The sequence below is a fragment of the Geotrypetes seraphini genome, chromosome 3 (assembly GCF_902459505.1).
Source record: "Geotrypetes seraphini chromosome 3, aGeoSer1.1, whole genome shotgun sequence".
In the NCBI taxonomy this organism is placed as follows: domain Eukaryota; kingdom Metazoa; phylum Chordata; class Amphibia; order Gymnophiona; family Dermophiidae; genus Geotrypetes; species Geotrypetes seraphini.
In genome coordinates, this window is record NC_047086.1 from 225,379,465 (window position 1) to 225,406,525 (window position 27,061).

A 27,061-nucleotide genomic window follows, 5' to 3' on the forward strand; every position below is an offset into this window, starting at 1 on the left:
CTTCTACAACACATAGCATCAATGGCATCTCTAATCATCACACCAACTCTCTGCAGGTTAAGATGTATTTGATAAAATGTGGAAAAGAGCTGTTGCATGGCATCCACCTATTGCTACTGTCTTCCTCAGTCCATGGTCATAATCCCCAGATTTCTTTTGAAAATTGCAGATATTTATAGTTAAGCAACATCTTGCAGTTTTGGTCTCTAACCACTTGTGATGGTGTTAAAATCCATAAACACTTCTTTTAGTAAGATTTTGAAATATCACAGAGGGGACCTGAAGTTCTAATTTAGATAATAAAGGCCGATTTAATGGGCATACCCCGTGCCGATAATAAAGGCAAATATCTCTCAACGACCATGAAGAAACTGTAAACCATGCAGCAGATATTTTCCCATACTCCCTGCTTCTTTATCATAGCAGGGGGAGTAGTGCCTTTCTTATGCCCTGCAATATACAGTACAGTCATCTGACAGCCACATCACAGCAGTGACAGATGTTCCAGGTCAGGGATGTTCACATATGGATAAGGATGCAATAACTAGAAGTTAATTGCCTCTCCAAAATCCACTTTCCTCTCTCCCCCTCCAAAGACAGGATTCCAACCTCCACTTTATATTAAAATTAAATCAAGCCAGAAACACCTTTCAGAACTTTCATTTTAGGTAAAGGGCAAGATGTAAAACAAGGTTTCTTCAGACTGAGTGCTCTGGATGGCTGTGGTGCACTCACTGAAATGAACCCCCTTCTTCTTTTCTATGCACCTCTTCCTGCCTCTCCTCAGGGATTCTTAGCCAAGCTCCTCCATGGCAACAATTTACAGCAGTATCTTGCAGAGAGGAGGAAAGAGCATATGGTTGATTCAGCATAGCTATACTAGCCCCACTAGCTCAGGTAGAACCTGTAAAAAGAGCAGCGCTGCACTGGGTTTTTACACCTGATTTTATTATTTTTCATGTTGTAAAGGAGTTCAGAGGTTGCACAAAAGCTACCTCAGAGTCAGTCAGTGAGCTGCCTGTGGCCATGGGGCATCCAAAAGATAGTTTTCTGCTTGGTCATAAAAACAACCCCCCTCCCCCCAAAAAAAAACACCCAGAAACCTACAAAAAAACAGAAATAACCCTTCAAATCCCCCACACAATATTTTCTTTTGGTTGGGCTAGTTGGGCAAGGTTTTTGTGTAAGATGCAGATACTACAAAAACAGACTGGCAGATGGATGAGGGTATGATGAGAGCCCCTCAGTCAGCTACTTCATTTTCCTCGCCCGTTTCTCCAGCTGTGGCATTCTCTGCGTTCTTGGATGCCTAGAAAAAAAAAAACAAAAGAAGAGAAATATGAGATTAGACACAGGAACACATTTGTAAACATTCAGTAAAATCACAGCTTAGAAAAGAAGCCTCTCACATTCACATCAGTTTCAAAAGAGGAGAAGGCACAAATTAAGTTCAATCAAATAAAATACAGTCAAACCTCAGTTTGCGAGTAACGCAGTTTGCGAGTGTTTTGCAAGACGAGTAGAACACTCAAGAAAATCGTGCCTTGCAAACCAAGTGTTGACTCGATTTGCGAGCCACCCCCCCCCGAAAACTGGCATCCCCCCCCCCCTCACGAACCAGCATCGCCCACCCTAACCCCGATCTGGCATCGGCACACAGCACCAACCCACAGGACGTGCTGGTGAAGGTGCCTGAAGAGAGCTTAGAGACCTTGATTTGCGCTTAATCAAAAATTTTAATAAACTTGAAACTAGAAGGCCTTGAGTATGTGCAGATGGCTCAAGGCCCAGCCCAGCAGCAAGAGGCAAGATCTTCAGGCACCTGTGGGTTGGTGCTGCATGCCGGTGCCAGATCAGGGTAAGGGTTTGGGTGGGAGGGCAATGCCGGGTCTCAGGGGTGGGGTGGAAGCACGCCACTGGCCTCGGAGGGTGGGAGGGGTGTATTTTTGGGATGTGGTGGGGTGGAATCGAGCAGCGCCGATGGCCTCGGGGGGGGGGGAGGGGGACCAAGTCAAGCGAGTTTCTCTTACTTCCTATGGGGAAACTCGCTTTGATATATGAGCACTTTGGTTTACGAGCATGCTTCTGGAACGAATTATGCTCGCAAACCAAGGTTCCATTGTACTTCTAAATCTCTCAATTTAGTTGGCAATGTTGGAAGCAAATTACTGAAACAAGACTTTCACTCTTCATAGCTAACAGTACCTTCTTTTTTTTCTTTTTCTGAGTCTTTCGGCTGGCGGAACTTTGCAGAAGTGCCTAGAAGTGTAACAAAAAACAAACACAAAATAACAGCCCCTTTATAAAGCACTTATAACTTTACCTGTTCTTAACTGATTCAGCTATCATTCCCCAAGGTCAAAATCAGGGAGTTTTAAACCCACAAAACCCTATTTCAATGGACGTCTGTCCAACTGACAGATCACTATGAAAGCCCACTGCCTGGAATCCAGCAATCATAGATGAAAATTAGAGGTGCATTTTGATTAATGTTTTAATAGAGATTAATCGCACAAGAACAAGTATGTTTATTTAACCCTCCAAATACACAATAAACACTCATTATGTAATATGTAAATTACTTTGACTGTAACTTTACAGAAAGGCAGTATATCAAATCACATCCCCCTTCTCTTCCATAAGGGACTAATAATCTCCCTCCCATCCCCAGATTACCACCTCAGCCATAAATTCTACTGGTAGCCCCTCTGGCTCTCCTTATGGGTCACTCCCCTCTCTCGCCCAAAAGTTTAGTATCAGCCTCCCTCCCCCTGGTCTACTTTAAAAGGTGGTTTTCTGTTAGTCCCCAGCAGTGGCAGTGTTGCACATTAGAGAATGACATAGTGGCTGTTACTCGCAGCTAGCCGCAGGTAACCCGCTGAAATGTTGGGGGGGAGGAAATGTTCACTGCGGGCACGGGGACAAGGCCATCCACCGCCCCGTGGAGTGGTGAATGGCCTTATCCCTGCAGTTAAGGGAGGGAACGCCCGCAGTCACTGATCGCACGCTGCTCCCTCCCTCCTTCCTACCGAATCTATCTCCCTCCCTCCCTCTTACCTTTGCGGTGCGTTAATAAAGTAACTTGTTGAAGCCAGCTGAGCCTGCCTGCAGTCACATGTGTGTGGGCGGAAGCTTCTCCTCTGACGCAACTTCCAGTTGCGTCAGAGAAGCTTCTGCCCACACACACATACGACTGCAGGCAGGCTCAGCCGACTTCAGCAAGTCACTTTACTAACATGCCGCAAAGATAAGGGGGAGGGAGGGAGATTCTTGGGCTGCGTGAGGGGAGCTGAAGGGCGGTGAAGTGGTGAGAGGGAAGGGTGATGGTGGGGAGAAGACGCTGAAGGAAAAAAATGAGGAAGGGCAGAAGAATGGGCAGAAGACGCTGAAGGGGATTGGGGAAGACAGAGTGGGGAGAAGATGCTTGACAGGTGGACCATTCGGGTCTTTATCTGCCGTCATCTACTGTGTGTGTGTGTGACAGAGTGGGGAGAAGACGCTGAAGAGAATTGGCCAAGACAGAGTGGAGAAAAGACGCTGAAGGGAAAAGGGGAATAGAGAGTAGGGAAGACTTCCGTTCGGCTGATGTCGGGAAGACTTCCGTTTGGCTCTGTGCTGCAAGCAGAGCAGGTAGGGAGAAAAAGAGCCGCGCGACTGAGTATATCCAGCCCCACAGGAACCCCGCGACCCTAGGGGGCGTCCCCATGGGATTTCCGCGACCTTAGGGGGCATCCCCACGGGATCCCCGTGACCCAAAGGGGGAACCCGCGGGATGCCCTCAGGTCCCGCGGGATTCCCGTTGTCCCCGTTTCCATGCAGCTCTCTAATCTGGGGCATACAACCAGCTGGTGTCAAAAAACAGCTTCCACCAATGATGGAAGAAATAGTCCTGAATTTGTAATAATTGGCCTGCTCTAAAGACTTCCCACTGGCCCGTCCTGCATCCTTTGACATAACTTCTTGTTTCTTTATGGGCAGGATGAGTTAGGGAAAAAGCACAGTTACTTACCGTAACAGGTGTTATCCAGGGACAGCAGGCAGATATTCTTAACGCATGGGTGACGTCACCGACGGAGCCCCGGTACAGACACTTTTTACTAGAAAGTTCTAGTTGGCCGCACCGCGCATGCGCGAGTGCCTTCCCGCCCGACGGAGGAGTGCGTGGTCCCCAGTTAAGATAAGGCAGCTAAGAAGCCAACCCGGGGAGGTGGGTGGGTCGTAAGAATATCTGCCTGCTGTCCCTGGATAACACCTGTTACAGTAAGTAACTGTGCTTTATCCCAGGACAAGCAGGCAGCATATTCTTAATGCATGGGTGACCTCCAAGCTAACAGAGAGGGAGGAGGGATGGTTGGCCATTAGGAAAATAAATTGTGTAACACAGATTGGCCGAAGTGCCCATCCCGTCTGGAGAAGGTATCCAGACAGTAGTGAGTAGTGAATGTGTGAACTGAGGACCAAGTGGCAGCCTTGCAGATTTCCTCGATGGGCGTGGAACGGAGGAAAGCCACAGAAGCAGCCATAGCTCTGACCCTGTGGGCCGTAACAGCACCTTCCAGTGAAAGACCGGCCCGAGCATAACAGAACGCAATGCAGGCAGCAAGCCAGTTGGAAAGCGTCCGTTTGGAGACAGGACGACCTAGACAGTTAGGGTCGAAGGACAAAAGGAGCTGAGGAGACGAGCGGTGAGCCCTGGTACGGTCAAGGTAATAAGCCAGGGCACGCTTACAGTCCAGCGTGTGCAGTGCCAGTTCCCCAGGATGAGAATGGGGTTTTGGGAAAAAGACAGGTAACACAATGGACTGGTTAAGATGAAAGTCCGAGACCACCTTGGGGAGGAATTTCGGATGGGTACGCAGAACCACCTTGTCATGGTGAAAAACAGTGAAAGGTGGGTCGGCAATCAGTGCATGCAACTCACTAACCCTCCTGGCAGAGGTGATGGCAATGAGGAAAAGCACCTTCCATGTAAGAAATTTGAGTGAGGTCGTGGCAAGAGGCTCAAACGGAGGTTTCATGAGGGCTGATAGAACCACATTCAGGTCCCAGACGACTGGAGGAGGCTTCAGAGGTGGTTTGACATTGAAGAGGCCTCTCATGAACCGGGAAACCAGGGGATGAGCCGTGAGAGGTTTTCCAAGGATAGGCTCATGAAACGCAGTGATGGCACTGAGGTGGACTCTGATTGAGGTGGACTTGAGGCCAGCATCGGATAGAGAGAGCAAATAGTCCAGAACAGTTTCCACCGCCAATGAGGTGGGATTGTGGTGATGTAGTAGACACCAAGAGGAGAACCGGGTCCACTTCTGATGGTAACACTGGAGGGTGGCCGGTCTCCTGGAGGCATCCAAAATACGACGGACAGGCTGAGACAGATTTTCTGGAGAGGTCAGTCCGAGAGAAACCAAGCTGTCAGGTGGAGCGAAGACAGATTGGGATGCAGTAGAGACTGATGCTGCTGTGTAAGTAGAGTAGGAAACACAGGAAGAGGAATGGGTTCCCTGGCGCTGAGCTGGAGCAGGAGGGAGAACCAGTGTTGACGAGGCCACCGAGGGGCGATGAGAATCATGGTTGCCCTGTCCCTGCGTAGTTTGAATAATGTCCGCAACATCAGAGGTAGTGGAGGAAAGGCATAGAGGAACCGATCCGTCCAGTCGAGCAGGAATGCATCCGGGGCCAGACGATGAGGAGAGAAGAGTCTGGAACAGAACTGGGGCAGCTGATGGTTGTGAGGAGCTGCAAAGAGGTCCACCTGAGGAGTGCCCCACTGAGCAAAAATGGAGCGGAGTGTGGGAGGATCCAGGGTCCACTCGTGAGGTTGAAGGATGCGGCTGAGATTGTCGGCCAGGGAGTTCTGTTCGCCCTGGATATAGACAGCCTTGAGGAAGAGACTGCGGGCCGTGGCCCAGGTCCAGATGCGGATGGCCTCCTGACAGAGGAGGGGAGATCCGGTGCCGCCTTGCTTGTTTATGTAGTACATAGCGACTTGGTTGTCTGTGCACAGGAGTATAACTTGAGGGTAGAGAAGGTGCTGGAAGGCCTTGAGGGCATAGAACATGGCCCGGAGTTCCAGGAAATTGATGTGATGCTGACGCTCCTGAGGGGTCCAGAGTCCCTGAGTGCGAAGTTCTCCCAGGTGAGCTCCCCATGCATAGGGGGAGGCATCTGTGGTTATGATCAATGGAGTGAGGGGGTAAATGAAAGAGAAAACCCCTGGAAAGATTGGAGGAGTTCAACCACCATTGAAGAGATTGCTGAAGAGACGGTGTCACAGAGATGGGATGAGAAAGAGGATCCGTGGTCTGTGACCATTGGTTGGCCAGAATCCATTGAGGTGTCCTGAGGTGGAGTTGCGCCAGAGGAAGCACATGGACCGTCGAGGCCATGTGGCCCAGGAGGCCATCATCTGCCGAGCTGGAATGGAGTGACGAAGGAGCACCTGACGGCAGAGGTGGAGCAGGGTCCGTTGGCGGTCGGAGGGGAGAAACTCCCTCATCAGAGTGGTGTCGAGAACGGCTCCAATGAACTGAAGTCGCTGTGAGGGAAGCAGATGCGACTTGGGGTAGTTGATCTCGAACCCCAGGAGATGGAGGAAGGAGATGGTGTGCTGAGTGGCTTGAAGCACAAGTGGAGACGTAGGTGCTTTCACCAACCAATCGTCCAAGTAGGGGAACACCTGGAGGTTGTGGGACCTGAGAAAGGCCGCCACCACAATAAGGCACTTGGTGAATACCCTGGGCGATGATGCGAGGCCAAAGGGTAGCACTTTGTACTGATAGTGGCGGTGCTGTATCTGAAATCGGAGGTAGCGACGTGAATTCAGATGGATTGGAAAGTGAGTGTAGGCCTCTTTGAGGTCCAGGGAACATAGCCAGTCGTGTTGAGAGAGAAGAGGATAAAGCGTGGCCAGGGAGAGCATTCTGAACTTTTCCTTGACCAGACACTTGTTGAGGTCCCGGAGATCGAGGATGGGACGGAGGTCTCCTGTCTTCTTGGGAACCAGGAAGTAGCGGGAGTAGAATCCCTGACCTCTTTGGTCTGTGGGAACCTCTTCGATGGCATTGAGAAGAAGGAGGGATTGGACCTCCCTTAGGAGGAGAAGGGACTGGGAGGAGTGAGACGCAGACTCTATTGGAGGATTGTCTGGTGGAAGAGTCTGGAAGTTGAGAGAGTAGCCGTGGCGAATGATGTTGAGGACCCACAGGTCTGATGTGATGACCTCCCAACGGTTGAGGAAGAGTTGGAGGCGTCCTCCGATTGGTTGAGGGAGAGGTAATGATGGTGGGAGACTGGCTATGCCCTGGAGAAAAGAGTCAAAAGGGCTGAGAAGGTTTTGACGGAGGAAGAGGCTTGGCAGGTTGGTGAGATTGAGAGCGAGCCTGAGTGTGTTGTTGCTGACGAGGTCTGCGAGGTTGCTGCTGGGGCGGGTTGAGAGGTCTGGCCGAGAACCTGCGCTGGTAAGAGGACTGTGGTCTGTAAGGACGAGGAGGTGGAGCCTTCTTTTTAGGTTTCACCAGAGTGTCCCATCTGGTCTCATGAGCTGAGAGCTTCTGGGTGGTGGAATCCAGGGACTCCCCAAAAAGTTCATCCCCAAGACAGGGTGCGTTAGCGAGGCGATCTTGGTGGTTGATGTCAAGATCAGATACCCTCAACCAGGCCAGGCGCCGCATGGCAACAGCTATGGCAGATGCTCGGGAGGTCAGCTCAAATGAATCATAAATAGAGCGCACTATGAATTTCCGCAGTTGAAGGAGGCTGGAAATTTGTTGTTGAAAGAGTGGAACTTTGCGTTCAGGGATGTATTTCTGTAGGGCGGATAGTTGTTGTACAAGATGCTTCATATAAAATGAGAAGTGAAATGTGTAATTATTCGCCCTATTGGCCAGCATCGCATTTTGATAAAGGCGTTTGCCAAACTTATCCATCGTTTTGCCTTCTCTGCCAGGAGGGGTGGAGGCATAAACACTGGAGCCCTGAGTTTTCTTTAATGTAGACTCAACTAGGAGAGACTCATGGGGCAATTGAGGTTTGTCAAAACCCGGAATTGGGATGACCCTGTATAGGCTATCTAGTTTACGAGGGGCTCCGGGGACAGTGAGTGGATTCTCCCAATTTTTATAAAAAGTTTCCCGCAGTATATCATGGACAGGTAACTTGAGAAATTCTTTGGGAGGTTGTTCAAAATCTAAGGCATCCAGAAAGGCCTGGGACTTTTTAGAGTCGGACTCTAAAGGAATAGAAAGAGCCGCCGACATCTCCCTGAGGAACTTGGTGAAAGAGGATTGCTCAGGCTTAGAAGTGGTATCGGGCACTGAGGGTTCCTCGTCTGTTGACGATGCGTCCTCCTCGGTACCGGGTGGGGATTCTTCCCATAAGTCCGGGTCTCTGATATCAGTGTGCGCACGCCGAGATATCGGGGTGGAAGGCTCGGTGTGGCGGGTCTTAGAAAGAGACTTGCCAGAGCGCATTGAGCTGGTACCAGGAGAGGAAGACCGGTGCTGATCCCGGTCCCGGGAAGAGCAGTGCCGTTCTCGGTCCCGGGGAGACCAGTGCCCTTCCTGGTCCCGAGGAGGGTCGGCCCCAGAGCGGGTCTGTACTACAGGATGAGAACGAAGTGGTTCAGCCGAGAGGACTGGCTTGGAAGTGTTGAGTGGCACCGAGGGGGTGGACACTGGTGGGATGGTGCGAGGCTCGGGCCGGTCTGGTACCAAAAGGAGTGGTGCCAAAAGGGTCGGTAACAGGTGCTGGAGTTGGTGCTGCAGCTGTTCCTGCAATTTGTCTTGGAGTATGACCGCGATGCGGTCATCCAGGGGTGGCACCGGTACCGCTTTTTTCTTTTTGGTTCCATAGGTGCTGCTCCACAACCCGGCGATGAGGAGGCCGATGATGAGGCACTCACCGAGATCGGGGCGGAGCATTTGCAGGGTCGGAGTGAGGCCGGGAGGACCGGCGTCGCCACTGTGGCGGGGGGGGGGGGGGCGCTCAAGGGAGGTGGAAGGCTTCTTAGCCGGCTTACCTGGTGCCAGCGACCCCGAGGAAGGATCGGGCGTCGTCGAAGTAGTCGGTGCCGTCTTTTGCGGTACCGTCGACATCGCGGCAGGTTCCATAGCAGATCCGGTACCGAAAAGAATGTTCTGCTGGATCTGCCGTTTCTTTAAAGTGCGTTTCTTAAGAGTGGCACAGCGGGTGCAGGTGTCAGCCCGATGCTCTGGACCCAAACACTGTAGGCACCAATTGTGTCGGTCAGTGAGGGAGATCGGGCGTGCACACCGCTGGCACTTCTTAAAGCCCGGTTGTGGGGGCATGAAGGGAAACACGGCCTCCGCAAAATCAAAACCGGAGGTCTGTATGGTGACAACAGGCCCCGCTGGTGCCGGTTTCAAAAAATAGAGAAAATCGAGAGATTTTTTTTTTTTTTTGAATTGAAGAAAAAAGAGAACCCGAAGAGGGAAGAAGAGAAAAAACGAGAAAAAAACGCGAGCGGGAAGGCAAAAAGGATGTTTTCAACGGCCGTTGAAACCACATGGGTTATTCCATGTCAAGTGATCAAGGGCTCCCTGCATGACCATCATGGATTTTGATAAAACTTTATGCACAAAGTCCCACATGTATCAAACGAACTTTGGTAAAGTTTTAGTTTCGCCTGTGGAATATTCGTGGAGATATAGCCATTTGTTTGACCCCATACTGCAATGACGTACAGTACGACAGTGACATTCTGACAACTTTGAGACACAATATCTCACGAGCTATGTTTCCAAAATACCTGAAACTTAGCTACCCTGCACAACTTTTGGAGCTCTATTCAGTGCTACCAATAATAATTTTTGTCGAACACTGAGTGAATGGCTGAATTACAGTAAACTTGGCTGAAAAAATTAGTGCTCCAAAAAAAGTCAAAGTTTGACATTACTTAGCTCCCACAATAATTGAGTAATAAATGCAAAATTTGGCGCATGTCTCAGTACAACGTTGTTTTCAAAAGTACAATTTCAACCTCCAAGTTCTTTCCATTAGTTTACAAATTAAGTGTAAAGTTGCTAATTTGTGTAAAAAGGCCAAAAATAGGGTATTTTCAGCCTGCTTTTACAGAAAAATACCTTTCAGAAACTCTTTCAAATCAGTCTCATTAGAAAGAGCATATTTCAAACCCCCTAGGAAAAGTGGGCTTCATTTTTCAACGCAGGTTAACAATGCCTGAAAAAGGGGGAAAAAGTTGGGAGATGTCACCATGGCAACGGCCTACGTTTCAACTTACAATTGTTACTTTTCACACTGTTTTTCCCTGTTTATTTTTACTCAAGCTTTGGGTACAATTATAGTGTTCTTAATTAATGATTATTCCTAACTAGAAATTGAGGTGATAATTTTGTTGCATGCAGATCACAAATTACAACTTGTTTTCTTTTTCAGATCCACATTATTATTAATTCAGTTTAAAATGGATACCAACGAATCGATGCCAACAAAGTGGACTTCACTTCGGCTTGGGAACCATATAAGATACCCAATTTAGGCTTGGGAACCTAGGATAAGACACCCTAATCATTGGCTTTGGAACCAGAAAGATACCAACAAAAGGCTTTGGAACCTTGACAAAGAAACCAAATGCGAGGCTTGGGAACATGGACGAAGTGGCCCACCCGTGGCTGGTATTGCACAGCTATTGGGCGTGACCCCTATGGCGATGGGGTTGCCAGTTCAAACTCTTGAACTGGTAGTGACAATGTCACCATGGACCAACGCAAGAGTAGTAGTAATACTACGTCAATACAAAACTGTAACTTTAAAAATGACAGAACTATGTTGAAATAGAGGTTGTTGCCGTGGCAACGTCTCCCAACTTTGTCCCCCTTTTTCAGCTATTGTTAACCTGCGTTGAAAAATGAAGTCCACTTTTCTAGGGGGTTTGAAATATGCTCTTTCTAATGAGACTTGTTTTTGGAGCACTAATTTTTTCGGCCAAGTTTACTGTAATTCAGCCATTCACTCAGTGCTCGACAAAAATTATTATTGGTAGCACTGAATAGAGCTCCAAAAGTTGTGCAGGATAGCTAAGTTTCAGTTTTTTTGGAAACATAGCTCGTGAGATATTGTGTCTCAAAGTTGTCAGAATGTCATCGTCGTACTGTATTTCATTGTGGTATGAGGTCAAACAAATGGCTATATCTCCACAAATATTCCACAGGCGAAACTAAAACTTTACCAAAGTTCGTTTGAGACATGGTGGACTCTGCATATGAAGTTTCATCAAAATCCGTGATGGTCATGCAGGGCACTTTCCAAGAATCTGATCACTTGACATGGAATGACCCACATGCGACTTCTTCGCTCCGCGGAAACGAAGAAACTGGGGACCACGCACTCCTCCGTTGGGCGGGAAGGCACTCGCGCATGTGCGGTGCGGCCAACTAGAACTTTCTAGTAAAAAGTGTCCGTACCGGGGCTCCGTCAGTGACGTCACCCATGCGTTAAGAATATGCTGCCTGCTTATCCTGGGATAAAGCTTCAGACTAGGTTGCAGACAGCAAATGTGCAATGCTGCCGCTACTATGGAGCAACAGAAGACCACCTTTAAGGTAGACTGGGCATGGGAGGCTGGTGATGTTGAACTGTAAGTGGGGAGAAAGATGCTGGATCATGCCAAGGAGAGAAGAAATGTTTGGGAGCAGACAGGTGATGCTGAAACGTGATTAATTTTCTTCTTTTTTTTTTTTTCCAATTTTTTATTATTTTCAATACTTACAATAAGTGTCACAGTAAATACAAACATTTTATATCTAAATTCCACACTTAATATTCGTATAATATCCATTTCAGAATTTTCTTAATACCAATTACATTTTTTAATCGCAATTAGCAATTAATGCATTAATTGCAATTAACTTGCAGACCTAATGAAGAAAGTTTGCACTCACCTTAAGATCTCCATCCTGCACCTCAAATTCAGTCTTGTAAAGGTCAGGCTCAAAGGGGCCGCTGGTTATCCTCATGGGGCCATTGGGCATTAAAAGTACCGTGAACTTAAACTGAGCGACAAATTCTCCTATGGCAGAAAAAAGGTAGTCATCACATTGACACTAATATTTCTCATAGAAACATAGAAATAGACGGCAGATAAGGGCCCACGGCCCATCTAGTCTGCCCACCCTAATGTCCCTCCCCTACCTTTGCCCTGTGAATAGATCCCATGTGCCGATCCCATTTGGCCTTAAAATCAGGCACGCTGCTGGCCTCAATCACCTGTAGTGGAAGACTATTCCAGCGATCAACCACTCTTTCAGTGAAAAAGAATTTCCTGGTGTCACCTCGTAGTTTCCCGCCCCTGATTTTCGACAGATGCCCTCTTGTTGTCGTGGGACCCTTGAAAAAGAAGATATCTTCCTCCGTCTCGATGCGGCCCGTAAGATACTTGAACGTCTCGATCATGTCTCTCCATCATCTTCTGATGAAGGCATTAGTAGTTTTACCTACATATGAAGCTAAACTCACACTGAACTTCCTAGCTAATCCTGCACTTCACAAAAAAACAGGCAGGGTCTGATGACTCTCAGAACATCCATCAGCTCTACAGCACCCTCCTGTGGTTATATGTTTAAGATGCAGCTTCTTGTAACCTCAATGGAGTACCGCTTCTCCAACTCATGTGGTCAGCAGGAGGCCATGACTGCCACTCTAGAGCAGCTTCATCTACTAGGCACTCTGCTATCAGGCTGTTTCCCACAGGAACACTTAAAAGTAGTAGCTCAGAATTACACAAACATATGTATGTACACATACTCAAGGTAATTATGAATGTTTATGAAAAACTGCATAATCAGTAGCTAAATATTGATAGCTAAGAGCATCCTTTTGGTAAGGAGTACCACAAGGTTCCATCCTCTCATTCATCCTTTTCAATCTTTTTTCTTGCGCCATTGGCAGCCTTCATTTAATTCCTAGGTGTCACTGAGTTCATATTTAAGATGGCATTCTATTACTATTACTACTACTACTACTATTAATCATTTCTATAGTGATATTAGATGTACACAGCACTGTACACATTATATGCAGGTACTCTCTCTGTCCCTAGTGGGCTCACGATCTAAGTTTCTAAACCTGAGGCAATAGAGGATTAAGTGACTTGCCCAGAGTCACCGGGAGCCGCAGTGGGAATTGAACCCAGTTCCCCAGGATCACAGTCTGCTGCAATAACCATTAAGCTATTCCTATTTCAGCTTATGTTTAGACAACAGATGGGTCAATATCCAGCTTTAGAGGCAAGAAGGTTTTTAAAACATAAGCACATTTATTCAGTGTCACTGTCTAGATAGGTGGAAGTGCTAAATATACAAAGAGACTGCTGACCACAACAGTTATAGGGACTACAGTGATATTCAGCTGCTATATGTACTATGATGTGATTTAAGAGAGGACTGTATTTTTTCTCTCCTAACAAACTGCACAGCTATAAGTATAGAGGTGGCAATGGGTTGCATAGACAAAGTCACCGTAGGGAGGGAGGGATCAATTGGTAGCTCCAGCTCCCCGCCCTACTGAACCACCAGGGCAGTACTAGAGGGCTGTGATGGGTTCGGGAAAGGGTTAGACTAGCTGTCTGTGTGGCTACAGATCCAGAGACAGGACACCAGGGAAGGATGAAGGGGTCTCTTCTACCCTGGTACTGGTACTTGAATATAAACCATCAATTTACAATTTTCCTTCATATTTGCGGGGGATAGGGGCATAGCTCCCACGTGACAAATAATCACAAATAACTTTAGGGCCCCCATCCCAACTTCCTCCCACCTCTCAGACCCCTCCACAGCTTACCTTTGAAGTCCTGGTGGTATAGCAGTGAAGCAGGGCAGGAGTGATCTACCTATGCTCCTGCCTCATGCAGATCCGCTATCAACAATGACTCCCTCAAGTTCCTGTTGAAGTCTCGCAAGATTGCGGGAATTTATGAGACTGACTTGGAACTCGCGGCAGCCAATTTTTATAGCAGATCTGCACGGGACAGGAGCATAGGAAGAGCGCTACTGCCCTATTTCACTACTATACCATCAGAGCTTCAAATGTAAGCTGTAGAGGCAGGAGGGAGACTACTTGTTTGGTCGCATGTGGCCCCGTGAAGTATTTTGTGCAGCCCCGGTTGAGGGCGATGCAGTGTTTTCCTCTGCTGCCTCTGGGTGTTTACCGTCTTGCCAGCTCCCTCCTCTGTCTTGCTGCAGCGTTTGCGTGTCCCCAGAAACAATTTTTTGGACCAATGCAGCCCAGGAAAGCCAAAAGGTTGGACACCCCTGCTTTATATACTATAATGATAATAATAATAAATTCTTGCATATCGCCAAAGCCATAATAGTCCGTTCCACAAGTTCACAAAAGAGTGACTAGCCCTTAAAACACTATGGCCAACAAGTGTACCGCAAACAGATGTTTCACCCCTTCTTATAATAATTGTGTCAAAGAATTACTCTTTCTTACCAACAGAGATTTATCTCTATTTAAACAAAATGTGCTTTATAATAGTGAGTAGAGGTTGCTGTGTTGTGTGCCTGTTCCCTGGGATAGTTAGGCCCACCTGCTCCAGGGCTATCCATGTGTCAAGTGTCTTAACCCATGAGGCAACTCCACCAATAGAAGGTTAAAAGGATAAAGCTGTTTGTAGTGTGCACTCCTATTCGCTAGAAAACTGATAATTTCTTTTAAGATCTCTTCTCTGTTTGAGAGTTACAGGCAACACACTATTATAGATGTCTATTTTAAAAACTTTCTGTAATAAGGTGCCCCCTTAGATAGCACACACACACACAAGTTGCCATTTGGTGCCAAGAAATCTGTGCACCCAATCAGATGAAATAGTCCATGTTTCAGTACCAGTCACATCTACATCTAAAGTGTGAAAGATTATTTTACCACCACCTTAATGAAGTTCCAAAAATCTCAGAAATCCTGGGATGCCTTTGATCCTGAAGTTATTTCTCCTGGATTGGTTTGCCAGATGTTCCAGCTTTTCCAACAGTTGCTGCAAATAGGCCTGACAATTTTTCAGCCTACTTTTCTATTTTCTTCTCCATTTCCTCTATACTTTACCAAATATCTAAAATATTTCCTTAGATCCATAACTATTCCCAAGCAGGTCTGCTTTCAGTGCTGCTTGGGAAAAAAAAACAAAAAACAAAAAAACCAAGATCTCATTTTTGCACTCAGCTTGCCTTGGTCGTGTTAATATCTGCCTTCCCTCCTCTGTGCTCTTGAGATCCAAGTAAGAGTCATGTACTATGGGTGCCATGTTTTTACTGCCTTATACCACACAGGGAACTTAGAAGCAATACAACAGGGTTTGGATTAGTCATACTTACAGGCCGGCACCATCTTTGTGCACTCACAGCTTATTTGTGTTTTACCTGTACCGAGCTTTACAGTTAGGCAGCCATTCCCTGGGATTGTCACTTTTCTGATTATCTCAGACATAGATGCTAACTGTTCAAAATGACTGGGGGTGATCAAAAGCTTTTTCTCCATTTTTTTCTGTGTCTTTCTTTCAGACTGTGGGTGTATGTGTACCGTATTTTCGCGGATATAACGCGCGCGTTATACGTGATTTTACGTACCGCGCATACCCCTCGCGCGTTATATGCCTGAGCGCGGTATACAAAAGTTTTTAAACATAGTTCCCACCCCGCCCGACGCCCGATTCACCCCCCCAGCAGGACCGCTCGCACCCCCACCCCGAACGACCGCTCGCACGCGCTCCCACCCGCACCCGCATCCACGATCGGAGCAAGAGGGAGCCCAAGCCCTCTTGCCCGGCCGACTCCCCGACGTCCGATACATCCCCCCCCCCCGGCAGGACCACTCGCACCCTCACCCCGAAGGACCGCCGACTCCCCAAAAATATCGGGCCAGGAGGGAGCCCAAACCCTCCTGGCCACGGCGACCCCCTAACCCCACCCCGCACTACATTACGGGCAGGAGGGATCCCAGGCCCTCCTGCCCTCGACGCAAACCCCCTCCCCCCAACGACCGCCCCCCCCAAGAACCTCCGCCCGTCCCCCAGCCGACCCGCGACCCCCCTGGCCGACCCCCACGACACCCCCACCCGCCTTCCCCGTACTTTGTGTAGTTGGGCCAGAAGGGAGCCCAAACCCTCCTGGCCACGGCGACCCCCTAACCCCACCCCGCACTACATTACGGCCAGGAGGGATCCCAGGCCCTCCTGCCCTCGACGCAAACCCCCCTCCCTCCAACGACCGCCCCCCCCAAGAACCTCCGACCGACCCGCGACCCCCCTGGCCGACCCCCCCACCCCCCTTCCCCGTACCTTTGGAAGTTGGCCGGACAGACGGGAGCCAAACCCGCCTGTCCGGCAGGCAGCCAACGAAGGAATGAGGCCGGATTGGCCCATCCGTCCTAAAGCTCCGCCTACTGGTGGGGCCTAAGGCGCGTGGGCCAATCAGAATAGGCCCTGGAGCCTTAGGTCCCACCTGGGGGCGCGGCCTGAGGCACATGGGCCAAACCCGACCATGTGTCTCAGGCCGCGCCCCCAGGTGGGACCTAAGGCTCCAGGGCCTATTCTGATTGGCCCACGCGCCTTAGGCCCCACCAGTAGGCGGAGCTTTAGGACGGATGGGCCAATCCGGCCTCATTCCTTCGTTGGCTGCCTGCCGGACAGGCGGGTTTGGCTCCCGTCTGTCCGGCCAACTTCCAAAGGTACGGGGAAGGGGGGTGGGGGGGTCGGCCAGGGGGGTCGCGGGTCGGTCGGAGGTTCTTGGGGGGGGGGGCGGTCGTTGGAGGGAGGGGGGTTTGCGTCGAGGGCAGGAGGGCCTGGGATCCCTCCTGCCCGTAATGTAGTGCGGGGGGGGGTTAGGGGGTCGCCGTGGCCAGGAGGATTTGGGCTCCCTCCTGGCCCAATATTGTCGGGGAGTCGGCGGTCCTTCGGGGTGGGGGTGCGAGTGGTCCTGCCGAGGGGGGAGAAGAATCGGACGTCGAGGGGGGGCATCAGGCTTTCAGAATGGGGACAGGACTTCAAGGGGGGACAGGCAGATCTTCAAGGGGGACAGGCAGACCTTCAAGGGGGACAGGACTTCAAGGGGGGACAGGCAGACCTTCAAGGGGGGACAGGACTTCAAGGGGGACAGGCACGGAGAGGCGGGGCAGTGCACCGAAAGTCAGGGCGGGTGAACGGTGAGTCGGGGCAACCAGAGGAGAGTCGGGGCAGTGCACCGAAAGTCAGGGTGAGTCGGGGCAACCAGAGGAGAGTCGGGGCAGTGCACCGAAAGTCAGGGTGAGTCGGGGCAACCAGATGAGAGTCGGGGAGGGCGAAAGGAGAGTCGGGGTGGCCAGAGGAGAGTCGGGGAGAGCGAAAGGAGAGTCGGGGTGGCCAGAGGAGAGTCGGGCAGCATGCGCGTTATATGCCTGAGCGCGGTATAGAAAAGTTTTTGTACATATCATCGTGATTTCTGCGCGCTATACCCCTGTGCGCGTTTTACAATGGTGCGCGTTATATCCGCGAAAATACGGTAATGTGTGGGTGGCCTTGCAGTGTCCCATAAGACCCTTGAATGTTCTATTTAGGGCGCATTTTGAGGTAAATGGTAATTATTTGTGTCCTTATCCTTAGTTAGTTTGGTGGTAATCAAAGGCCCCACCCCTGACCCCGCCCCATAATAGTACTAATTATAATGCCATTTTTCCATTAATTTTTCAAATATACACACAATATAATCTTATTAACAACTAGTCATATAGCCCGTTACATTAACGGGTGCTAGAATATATGTGTGTGTGTCTCTCTTTATTTCTTTCTCTCTCTCTCTCTCCTTAGCCGCTTTCTTTCTTTCTTTTTCCTTGGCTGTCCATCACCACCCTTTGCCTACTCCCCCTGTCCATTTTCCCTTCCTTTTACCTCCCCTGTGTCCACCACCACCCCTTCACAGGTCTCCTTATGCAGCAGCAGCCCTTCTCCCTTTGTTTTACCTCCCCCCTGTCCAGCAGCACCTTCCTTCTCCCCCTGTCCAACATTAGGCCTCCGTTCTTTTTTCTTCACCCCCCGTCCATCAGCACCTCTTTCCTTCTCCCCCTGTCCAGCAGTAGGCGTCCCTTCCTTTTTCTCCCCCCCTCCTCCTTCTTATCCCTATGATACACTTACCTTGCTCTGCCCGTGATCAGAGGCTCCCAACAGCCGCACAGTTGCACCCATTGGAAAAGTTCCCTCTGCGGCATCCCGCATCCCTCCTGACGTGACTCCCGCTGTCCCGCACCTGCCCCTGTGTCTTTCTTCTTGTCTTTCTGTGTCCCTTCCTCCGTCTGTCTGTCTGTCCAAAGCAGCATTTCCTCCCCCCACACCATTTCCCTGTGCACCTGCCCCTGTGTCTTTCTTCTTGTCTTTCTGTGTCCCTTCCTCCCTCTGTCTGTCTGTCCAAAGCAGCATTCCCTCCCCCCACACCAGTTCCCTGTGCACCTGCCCCTCTGTCTTTCTTCTTGTCTTTCTGTGTCCCTTCCTCCCTCTGTCTGTCTGTGCAAAGCTGCATTCCCTCCCCCATACCAGTTCCCTGTGCCTGCATTAGCGTTTCCTCTACCCTCTTTCCCTTCCCACAGTCGCGACTACAAACGCGGGCCCGAGTCCTTTGCCGCCGCCCCTTCCCTTCCCGTGGGCCCGACTACACATGGCGATTCAAGCAGCATGTCAGCACTCTTCACACGCTGCTTCGGGCCCTTCTACTGCCCTGATTTGCTCCGGACGTACCAGAGTAAATCAGGGCAGTAGAAGGGCCCGAAGCAGCGTGTGAAGAGTGCTGACATGCTGCTTGAATCGCCAGTCGGGCCCGCGGTAAGGGAAGAGGGGGGGGGGGGGCAAATGAGTCGGGTCCCGGACAGCGGAAAGTTGCTGGGCTCGTCGGTGTGGCCACGATCCCTCTCCTCCCAGACCCCCCCCCCCCCCCACCGGAGGAACGGAGATCGAGTTGCCGCCATTTTGAAGATCGTTCTGCCCTGCTCCTTGCCTTATTATATTTTTAAGTTGAAAGACACGGCGGCGGTGGCTCCTCTCAAGATCCCCGACTGCATTGGACTTCTGACGCAGGTGGGGATCCTGAGAGGAGCCGCTGCCTGGTCTTTCAACTTAAAAATATAGTAAGGCAAGGAGCAGGGCAGAGCGAAAACATTGATTCCCATAAGATCATCCGCCTCGGGGGAGACAGCCGCCGCGTCCGACATCAGCCTCGGGGGAGGAGAGAGGACTTCAGGCAAGGAGCAGGACAGATCAAAAAACAGCACGGGCCGACAGCCGCCGTGTCCGACATCCGTCTCGGGGGAGGAGAGAGAGAGAGAGAGTTTCGGGCGCATGCGCACTCCTATCTGAGATGCTGTACATCTCACGGAAAACGGACCCATGCGATAGGACTGCGCATGCGCGGCCTAGCGTTTTATTATATTAGATACATAATGGTTAACAACTAAATTAAACTACACTGTATGCTTCTCAACATTCATTCCTACAAAAACACCTGGCCTTGATCATACATGCAGAACACAAGTAACCCCCTATGCCAGTGTATCACAAACTGTGCCCTGCACGAGATTTCAGGTGTGCTGTGAGACACCAGGGAGGAGAGGTGCCAGCTGACTGCCTTCAGGACATGCCTCTCGCAGTGACCGGCACATCCTGTAGGCAGTCAGCTGCCGCCAGCACCTCTCCTCCTCTCTGTGCATCTTCTTATTCAGCACCCCTTACTGATGGGCTCAGGGCCCCATCTGGAAGGCCTGCGCGCATTTCCGGGTGCCCTCGAGTCATGACCGCCAGTTTAATGTTCTGCGGCTCATAAAGTTTGTAAGACACTGCCCAATGCAAATACAGGAGCACAAACTAAAAGTACTAATATATACAAATGAAGCCCTAAGATGCCAGACTCTATATGCAGTACAACACCAGAGAAATAGAAAGAAAATAATTTATTCCTGAACAGTGCAAAATATAGACAGCAGATATAATTTTTAAAACGGACACATTTCAATTACTAAATTGAAAATAAAATCATTTTCCCTATTTTTGTTGTCTGGTGATTTTATTTTTCTAACCATATTTTCCCAGTCTCTGGCTGCACTTCCTTCTGTCTGTGTTTTTTTATTGTGTTTCCAGAGCCTTATAATCCATTTCTATTTTTCTCTCATTCACTTTCTTCCCTAGACCCATCTTTGGCATTATCTTTTAACATTCAACTTTTTTCCCATTTTTCCGCTTTCTTCTCAAATTTCTATCTACTTTTCCATGTCTTCCCTTCCCATCTATACATGTATACCATCTCCTCCCCTCTTCCCATCTACTCATAAGCATCTCCTTCCTCTCTCTCCCCTTCCCCTTCATCCTTGTGCACCATCTCCTCTCTCTCTCTCTCCTTTGTCTGAGATCTGTCTTCCTCATTCCTATGGTCTGGAATCTTTCTCCTCTCCTTTCCAAGGTCTGGCATCTCTCTCCTTCCCATTTACATCTCTCTCCTTCCCTCCCCCCCTTCAATCAGTTTGACATTTCTTCCCTTCCCTTCCATACTTCCCACAGTCTGGTATCTCTCTCTTCTCCTTCATGCAGTCTGGCATCTCTCTCCTCTCTCAAGGTCTCTCCTTCCCATGGTCCAACATCTTTCTTTTTCCTTTTCCCCCTTCCCGCGGTATGTCATCTCTCTTCTCTCCTTCCCGCAGTCTGGCATTTCTCTCTCCTTCTCTCTTCTCCTTGCCCCAGTCTGCGTTTTCCCCTGCTCTCATCCCTCCCCATTCCCACCCCAACGCCCCACCCCTGGGCTAACTTAAAAACATCTCCAGGGGGCCCCGCAGTCCAGACATCTCTTCCCTTTCTGTCCATATCCCTCCTCCTCCCGTCACCTTATCGGTCTCCTTTCAAAAAGAAAACTTCTTTTTCAGGGGGGCCCAAATGCGGTAGCCATTTTCACAAGCTGCCGTCTCGAAGCTTTCCCTCTGCTGCAATCTGCCCAGGTGGAAACAGGAAGTTGTATCAGAGGGAAGCGAATCTCAGCTGAAGGAAAGCAACGACTGAAGAAGCGGAGTGTTGTGGCGTTGACACTTGTGGATATCAGGTCCACGAGGGGCTAACCCCAAGACTGCACTAGCAATGGAAAAGAAACTGGGCTGAGACACCACTCTCCGGGATCTAGCACATGACAATTTAGGAAGTCTGCTTGAACATTCTCCACACTGGCCATGTGGGATGCTGATATTTCTGGAAGGTGTGACTCTGCCCAGACCATGAGCAGAGTCGCCTCCTGTGCCACCAAAGTGCTCCTGGTGCCCCCCTGATGATTGACATAGGCCACTGCTGTGGCATTGCCCGACAGAACCCTGAATGACTTGCCCATTAGAAAGGACTGGAAGGCTAGCAACGCCAGACAGATGGCTCTGGTCTTCAAGCCATTGATCGACCAAAAAGCCTCCTCCATTCACCAGGTGCCCTGAGCTGAGTGACCTAGACACTGAGCTTCCCAACCGAGAAGACTGGCATCCGTGAACAGCACCGTCCACTGTGGCTAGTCCAGACTCGCCCCTTGAACAAGATGAGGGGTCTGGAGCCACCAACAGTGCTAAGTGGGGAGCTGAAATTAGCCTACCACTCTGCTACTGGAGACTGAGGAAGACTGGATCAGTAGAGTGGGAAGCTGTATTGATATACAAGTTTGATATCAGTCTCCACCTGCTGGTAGCAGTGAGATATAATACCCATCCGTAAGGAACTATACCGGTCTACCAAGCGATACAGAAATTGCCAATTAGCTCTGCCAGTTATCCCTTACACCAAAGGCTGCTTCTACTATGCACAAATTTTCAACTGGTGTGAATTCATTCCTTTTGTTCACATTACCAAATGTTATGTGTATTTTTGATAGCTATACACAAATCTGCAGCCAAGACTGAAACCAGTAGAATCTGATGGATTCCCAAAATTCTTAAAGAGAAAGCCTTCACAGTACACTGTAAAGCTGAAGGGTGTTTTACCAGTGCTCTGCAAGATCTTCCTGAATCAAGATAAGGCAGGCACTTTTTGGAGAAACATGGGGGGGGGGGGGGGGCAGGGCTTGACAGGTTTCATCTCTTACCTTCTTTCTCATAAAGAACATTGAAGGGTTGGAGGAGTTCATGCTTGGCACATTCCACCACACCCATCCTTGCTTTCTTTTCATCCTCAAATGCCCTGCAAATAAACAGGAGAAAGATGTGAAGAAACAGTAGCAGAGGAAAGGGATAGCAATGAGAGGAATTTGGGAAGACACGTTTTTCAGTTTGTCTACTCTACAGAGAACAGATCGCACACAATGAGTGACAATCGATGCTATAATCTTTAAAATTCCTTAGCAACCTTGTACCTGAGTGTGAATGGCATGGCATCAAATCGCCTCTCCACCTCACTAAAAAAGGCTCGTGAGGTTTTCATTTTCAGCCCATACTGCTTTGAGGGATCCCTTTTGTAAATGGTAGTTCTCTGCCCAGCATCCTTTGCCTTGAAACAGAAAAAAAAAGAGATTAGGTTCTTACCTTGCTAATACCCTTTCTAGTAGATAGGTGTGTCATTCTGGATGGACGGGGTAATATCCCAGTGCCCCCTTTTTAGTAGATAGGTGTGTCATTCTGGATGGATGGGTTAATATCCCATTGCCCCTTTTCTAGTAGATAGGAGTGTCATTCAGGATGGACGGGGTAATATCCCAGTGCCCGTGAGCCATGCAGAAGGAATCCACTCTAGCTTTTGAATTCCTCCTACTTCACCAGAGGGCTCTGCTGCCTTCAGTTTTGTTCCAAAGCAGGCGATAGCTCCTTCCAGAAACACAAGTGAAGGAGGGGTACAGGGAAACTCCCAGAAGACAACTCTGTTCTCCTCTGAAAGTTAATAAACATGTTAAACATTGAACAATCAAAACAATCATGCCAAACAGAAACATTAATGGAGCTCAAATAATACCCCATAGTGAAGTTGCAACAGAATATTCTTCATACTCTTAAGGTCTAACTGGCATCCAACCGACAGGTTTAGACATGAACATTCTGAGTGAGACAGTAGATAGGCATAACAATTAAGACAGGGCGGGGGTTCAGAATGACACTCCTATCTGCTAGAAAAGATATTAGCAAGGTAAGAACCTAATCTCTTTTTCTAGTGTAATAGGGGTGTCATTCTGGATGGACGGAACGTACAAAAGCAGTCCCAGAAATCTAGGGCAGGAACACTGTGCTGGTTCGTAACACTGAGAACCCTAAGGCAGAGTCCTCCCTTGCCACTACATTCACTCTATAAAACTTTTGAATGCGCCCTTACGGAAACAGGGGACTGTATTCCATAAACAACATATGCTAACGAAATGGTCCTATGGATCCATATAGAAATTGTGGCCTTTGAAGCAGAACACCACGCCTAGCTGGATTTCTAAGCACAAAAAGATGGTCAGATAGCCTGAACTTGGTGGTGACCTTCAAGATATCGGAGAAGCACTCTTTTCACGTCCAACTTCGAATTCAGTCCTTTTTCTTGGAACTTGTGGACTGGAACCCAGCAATCTGACCTCCTGACTGAGATGGAACGCTGAAACGACCATCGGTAAAAAAGATGGAATGATATGTAAAGAGACTCCAGCTTCAGTAAGAGCCTGCAACTCTGAGACCCTTCTTGCTGAGGTAATAACCACCAGAAAAACCATTTTGAGCATCAGATCCATCAGGGATGCTTCCTTCAGTGGCTCGAATGGAGCCTGGCTGAGACCCTGCAAAACTACATTAAAATCCCAAAAAGGGCAATAAAAACTGTTTGAACATAAAATCCCAAGAAGGGAATGGAAGCCTCACTGGGGGCCTGATACATGGTGCTCCCTTTAGGAATCTGGCTGTCTGGATGAGACGCTAGCATAGTTCTTTGGTCTTGAGCCCAAAAACAAGAGAGACCAGCTACTTGGACTCTAAAGGATGCCACTGTGAGTTTCTTGTCAAGGCCAGCCTGGAGGAAGGCTAACACCACCAAGACTGGAGCAGAGAAATGCTCATCCTTTTCCTTAATGCACCAGTGTTAGAAAGCTTTCCAAGACTTAGCATAGGCAGAGACCGTTGTCGGCTTTTTAGACCTGAGCAGCAATTACTACCTCTGACTATCCCTTGCATGTTAATAACTTGCGCTCAAGAGCCATGCCATAAGAGCAAAGTGATCCAGATCCTCTATGACTACTGGTCTCCAAGACAGAAGGTCCAGCAGTATCCATAGTCTAAGACTGAGACCAGGCTCCTCAGTATATGAAGACAAACTAGATCTGCATGGCCAATCTGGAGCTAAGAGAATGACCTTTCCCCGATGGCTTGCGATCCTGTGGAGGATCCTTCCTATCATGGCCCATGGAGGGAACATATATAACAGCTCGCTGTGCGGCCTTGGCTGGATCAATGTTTAGACCTGCGCTTCAGGGCTCAGACCTGTGAATGAAGAATCTGTCTGCCTTCTTGTTCTGAGCTGTTACCATGAGATCGAACGACGGGCAACCGCAACGATGAACAATGCTTTGAAGGCTGCTGCTGACAGCATTCACTCACCTGGATCCAGGGTATCTGCTGAGGAAATCAGCTTGGACGTTGTCCACACACCGCTACATGTGCCACTGAGAGTTCCTGAAGATGAAGCTCTGCCCACTTGAATTGTAAGTGGGTTTCCAGACCCAGCTGGGCAATCTTGGTGCTTCCCTGGCGATTGACATAGGCTATCGCAGTAGTGTTGTCTGAAAAGACTCGGGACTGTTTGGTCTTCCAGTCTTCTACAGTTTCTGCAAAGCCAGATGAATAGTTCGAAGTTCCAGCCTATTGATCAATCAAGCTGGCATCTGTTGTCACAATTACCCAGGAAGCTATAAGGAGCGGTATGCCCGCGGCTGAGGATGGAGCCACCAGCCAATACTGGCCTGAGCTTCCGGAGTCCAGGGTAGGGGTACCTGCAGTGAGTCTGACTGAGGAGACCAGCAAGGTAACACATTCTGAAGAGGATGCATGTGAACTTTCACCCTGGGAACCACATCTATTAGTGGCCACCATGGAACCTAACACTTGGAGATAGTGCCATGCGAATGGAGCTGGCTTGGCTCACAAGTTTATCATCTGAGCGAAAATCTTCTGTCTGCATACCTCTGGAAAATAAAATATGGCCGACTGCCATGTTGAAGAAGACACCCTGATATTCCAGAGGACTGTGATGGAGTCAGCTGGCTCTTTTGGAAAATCACTATCCAACCCATGTTCTGCAGAACTTGGACTACATGAGATACCGTGTGCTCTCCTTCAGTTAATGATGGAGAGCCAGTCATCCATGTATGGATGAACCTGTAAGTCCCATCTTGTGCAGGTCGGCTGCTACCATCACTATCACCTTGGTGAACATACAAGGCACTGTCACCAGTCCAAAGGGAAGGGCCGAGAACTGGTAATAGTTTTCCAGAACATGAAACCTCAGGAACTTTCTGTGATCCTAAAATATGAGAATATGCAAATAGGCCTCAGAGATCCAGAGAGTTTAGAACTCCCCTGGTGCAACCACTGCTATAACAGATCAAATTGTTTCCATGCAAAAGTGCAGAACTTTAAGGGCTGCATTGACTGCGAGTAAGAATCAGAATGGGTTTCCAATTGTCTGAGCCTTTCTTTGGCATGATGTCTGAGCCCAAATATTCGAGCGGCACAGGCTATATTGCTTGAATATCTAACAACTTCCATACTGTGGCTTCCACCCTGCCTGCTTTTTCTGGTTGCCCTGTTGTGGAGTCCAAAACCCAGTCCGTTAAGGGCTGGGCAAATTCCAGCTTGTAAATGCTCTGAATAATTTCCAGTACTTAATTGTCCAACAATATCTGTGCCCAGGCCTGCACAAAGTCTGAGAGCCATCCCTCTATCTTGAGAGGAACCACTCTGGACCTGGTGTCATTGTGTCTTTCTGGAGGTTGAAGCTGGATGGAAACTGGAGGCCTGATTTTATCTGGGCCTGAAAATATCTGTCTGGATCCCTGGAAGGATTTCTGAGAGGCGGCTCCTCCTGAATACTGCCAAGAAAGCAAAGTTGCTTACCTGTAACAGGTGTTCTCTGTAGACAGCAGGGGAATGCAGCCACACTTAAAGGTGAAGTCCATTGACTCTTCCCTAGCTAATGGTAAGCTTTGAGCTTACTGGACATGTGCTTCTCCTCCATTCAGGCAGAGCTGTACCCTCGATTAGGGGAGCTCTTAGTACTGAAATGAAGCAAAAAGACCAAAAAACACAGACAAAAATAAAGAAATAAGCAGAGCAGATCAGAAAGGCTCCTTCAGACTCACATCCAGAAGGGAAAAAAACTGAAAGGGGCAGCAGAGTCCTCTGGTGAAGTAGAAGGGATTCAAAAGCCAGAGTGGATTCCTTCTGCATGGCTTGCAGGCACTGGGATATTACCCCCATCTGTCCATAATGAACACTTATTGCACTAGAATAAAGAACTATACTACTACTAAAGAAACAGAAGATAAAGAAAAACAAGGGAGGCTAACTGAAGAAGGGGTTCTCACCTTCCCTTCTCCTGTGCTCACAAGAACATCAACAGCATAAACTTCATGGACCTCAAATTCTGCTTTTTCATGGTCCTTTCTGCAGGGAAAATACACAACAAATGCCATGACCCCCAATACCTGTAATTTCACAACAAAGGTCTGAAAGGCAAAAAAAAAAAATAAATAAATAAAAATCAGGCCTCTAATAATCACACACAGCTTTTGAAGTAGGTGAAAGCTCAAACCAGCTTCTTCAATAGGCAGTAAAAGAGAATCTCATCATAGGAATACTTAGGGACCTTCGTTTTCAGGTTTTATGATAGTTACCGTATTTGCCGGCGTATAAGACGACTTTTCAGTACCTTAAAATCCTCCCCAAAGTCGGGGGTCGTCTTATACGCCGGGTACTGTTTAGAGAGCTGCATGGGGACGCCCCTAGGGTCGCGGGGATCCCGTGGGGACGCCCCCTAGGGTCGCGGGGATCCCATGGGGACGCCTCCGAGGGTCGCGGGGCTCCTGCGGGGCTGGATGCTCAG

The 27,061-nt window shown here is 48.9% G+C and overlaps 1 protein-coding gene across 1 annotated transcript in view; it reads right to left on the reverse strand.

The window, feature by feature from the left end:
• Window positions 1–926: 926 nt before the first annotated feature.
• The window catches only part of PA2G4 (proliferation-associated 2G4), a 118,152-nt gene continuing 92,017 nt past the window's right edge, over window positions 927–27,061 (reverse strand). Inside the window, exons 8-13 of the mRNA XM_033937501.1 lie at window positions 26,544–26,622; window positions 22,356–22,489; window positions 22,089–22,183; window positions 11,919–12,046; window positions 2,206–2,259; window positions 927–1,309 (exon numbers count right to left, since the gene is read on the reverse strand). Of these exons, the coding sequence (XP_033793392.1) occupies window positions 1,244–1,309; window positions 2,206–2,259; window positions 11,919–12,046; window positions 22,089–22,183; window positions 22,356–22,489; window positions 26,544–26,622 (556 nt within the window). The 3' untranslated portion in view covers window positions 927–1,243. The remainder of the gene's footprint in view (window positions 1,310–2,205; window positions 2,260–11,918; window positions 12,047–22,088; window positions 22,184–22,355; window positions 22,490–26,543; window positions 26,623–27,061) is intronic.